The sequence below is a fragment of the Nannospalax galili genome, unplaced genomic scaffold, assembly GCF_000622305.1.
Source record: "Nannospalax galili isolate Female #2095 unplaced genomic scaffold, S.galili_v1.0 scaffold598, whole genome shotgun sequence".
Classification (NCBI taxonomy): Eukaryota; Metazoa; Chordata; class Mammalia; order Rodentia; family Spalacidae; genus Nannospalax; species Nannospalax galili.
In genome coordinates this window covers 374,569-376,963 of record NW_008342423.1, presented here as the reverse complement: position 1 = coordinate 376,963, position 2,395 = coordinate 374,569, and the positions used below count along the sequence as shown (strand labels likewise).

General features: G+C 41.2%; 1 protein-coding gene across 4 annotated transcripts in view; it reads left to right on the top strand.

The window, feature by feature from the left end:
* The window catches only part of Senp5 (SUMO specific peptidase 5), a 62,983-nt gene that overhangs the window by 50,752 nt on the left and 9,836 nt on the right, over window positions 1-2,395 (top strand). For 2 of the 4 annotated variants that reach the window (XM_029566156.1, XM_008838512.2), the window contains one exon: window positions 741-878. The exons of 1 other annotated variant lie outside the window; for it this stretch is intronic. In XM_029566156.1, the coding sequence (XP_029422016.1) occupies window positions 741-878 (138 nt within the window). Of the gene's footprint in view, window positions 1-740; window positions 879-934; window positions 1,514-2,395 lie in introns of those variants that run through there. One more of the 4 variants, XM_017799491.2, reaches the window with a different exon arrangement.

The window sequence follows — 2,395 nt, the reverse complement described above, 5'->3', positions numbered from 1 at the left end:
ATGTATATAGTCTTTTTGAGATAGGATCTCCCTGTAGCCCCAGCTGGCCTAGAACTCACAATGTAGACCAGCCTGGCCTGGGACTCACAGAGATCCGAATGCCTCTGCCTCCCTAGTGCTGGGACTAAAGGCGAGCGGCCACCACATCCAGCTAAATGGTTTTTTGGGGGGGATAGCCCTGGTTGGCCTGGAACCTACTATGTAGACTAGGCTACCCTCAGGCATAGAGGTCTGCCCTGCCTCTGCCTTCCAAGTGCACTGATTTAAGCTGTGTGCCACTAAACCGGGTTGTTTTTATTATTTTTTTAACTTTTGCTTCTATTTTGTAATACTATACCTAACATGTGGTAGGCCCTGGATTTGATCCCTAGTCCTGTTTATAAACAAAAAAACCAGAATGGAATAAAGGCAGAAGGAAAAAAATGCCTCCACAAAGTTGTCCTCTGACCTCCTAGTGTACCAACACATACATACCGTGTTGCGTGCATTGCGTGCACTCACACACAATAATAAATAAACTTCTGAAAATGGTGCTAATTCATATCAGTTGGTAAAAGTTTTTGTAGATTAAATGAAAAAATAGTACTTTCTTTTTCTTGCTGCTGAGTATTTTAGCTTAGCAGTTACAGGCTTCCCCACTTCTTCCTAGTTTTATGACCTTCAACAGGTCCAAGGTCAATAGATGAAAGCTGTTTTTTGCTGGTTCTTTGGTGATGGCTCCTTTTCTTTCTCTTAATCAGGTGGATTTGTTTAAAAAGAGTCTTCTGTTGATTCCTATTCATCTGGAAGTCCACTGGTCTCTCATTACTGTGACACTCTCTAACCGAATTATTTCATTTTATGATTCCCAAGGCATTCATTTTAAATTTTGTGTAGAGGTAAGTTAATACTCTCTTTTCTGACTTATCTTGTGATTGACTAAATTGTGTCATAGATCTAGACAGAGCGGCAGAAGTCAGTAACACTTGCTCTCAGGAAAGTGCTCTGAACTGCTGGCTGTGAAAAGGACTAAAGAGGACTGCCAGGATGGGGAGAAGTAGCTGCCAGAACTGCGTCTCCCCTTCAAGTTACATGCCCCATGTGGATTTTGACACCATTTTTTTCTGCTTTTCCATTAAAAATTGGTTCTTGAGTAATAATAGAAACTACTTTTTTCTTGTATTATCTTAGAGCTAAGATCGACTCATATCTTCAAAATAATTTCTGTGCAGCCACGGTTTTGTACAGTTCAGGTAACTTTCATTTTTAAGGCCTGGTAGACCTCACATAGCCCAGTCTGGTCTCAAACTCATATGGCTGAAGATGATCTTGAACTCCTTGGTCCTCTAGCGTCTGCCTCCCCAGTGCTGGAATTGCAGTTGTGTAATAAGACAGTAGGACACAAAATCAGGTTTCCTGGTTTTCCAGTTAGAAAGGTGTGACTGATAAGCTTGGCGTGGTGGTGCACGCCTGTAGTCACAGCACTTGGGAGGCAGAGGCAGGAGGATCTCTGTGAGTTCAAGGCCAGCCTGGTCTACATAGTGAGTTCCAGGACAGCTGGGGCCACAGGAAGACCCTGCTTCAAAAAGACCAAAAAAAAAGTGTGACTGAAAAAAAAAATTTTCATTTACGTTGCAACAATTTCCCAGTAATATACCCTGGTAACAAATGTGTAAATCCTTTATGTTCAAAACTCTAAACTTTAATTATTTACAGAAAATCTGAGTAGGTGGAGGAACAAACAGACTCAGTATTGGAAAGAGATAAATTCACCAAGCTATCATCATCTCACCAGTTTCCTAAGAGGATTTAGTTTTGTTTTATTGAGACATGGTCTCAGTATGTATCCCAGGCATGCCTGAGATACATTGTCATCTTGCCTCAGCCTCTTGATTCCTGGGATTACAGGTATTTACAGGTATTTGATACCATGCCTGTATTTTGGAGGGTTTTGGTTTTTTTTTTAGGTTTTAGATTTTGTTTTGAGACAGGGTCTCATGTAGTCCAGACTGGCCTCTGACTTGCAGTGTAGCCAAGGATAACTCCTGATCTTCCTGCCTCTACCTCCCAAGTACAGAGATTACAGGTGTGTGTCATTACACTATTAGATCTGGTTTTATAATAAATTTGCTGCAGATTGAATCCAGGGTTTTGTGCAGGCTAGGCAAGGACTTTACAACTGAACTGCACCCCAGCCCTCCAAAAGGATTTTCAGTGGACCCTGATGAGCATCTCCTAGGATTCATGTTGCAGAGTTCTTGTGCAGGAACTGGGGACGCTTGAGCTGGAACAGTGAGGGCATACTTGCTCTATTAAGATATCAAGGCATGTGACAAAATGTAACAAATATATACAATAAAAGTACAAAATTTTATGATTCAGATGTTATTTATATTGGCTTAGGAATGTAGATTGA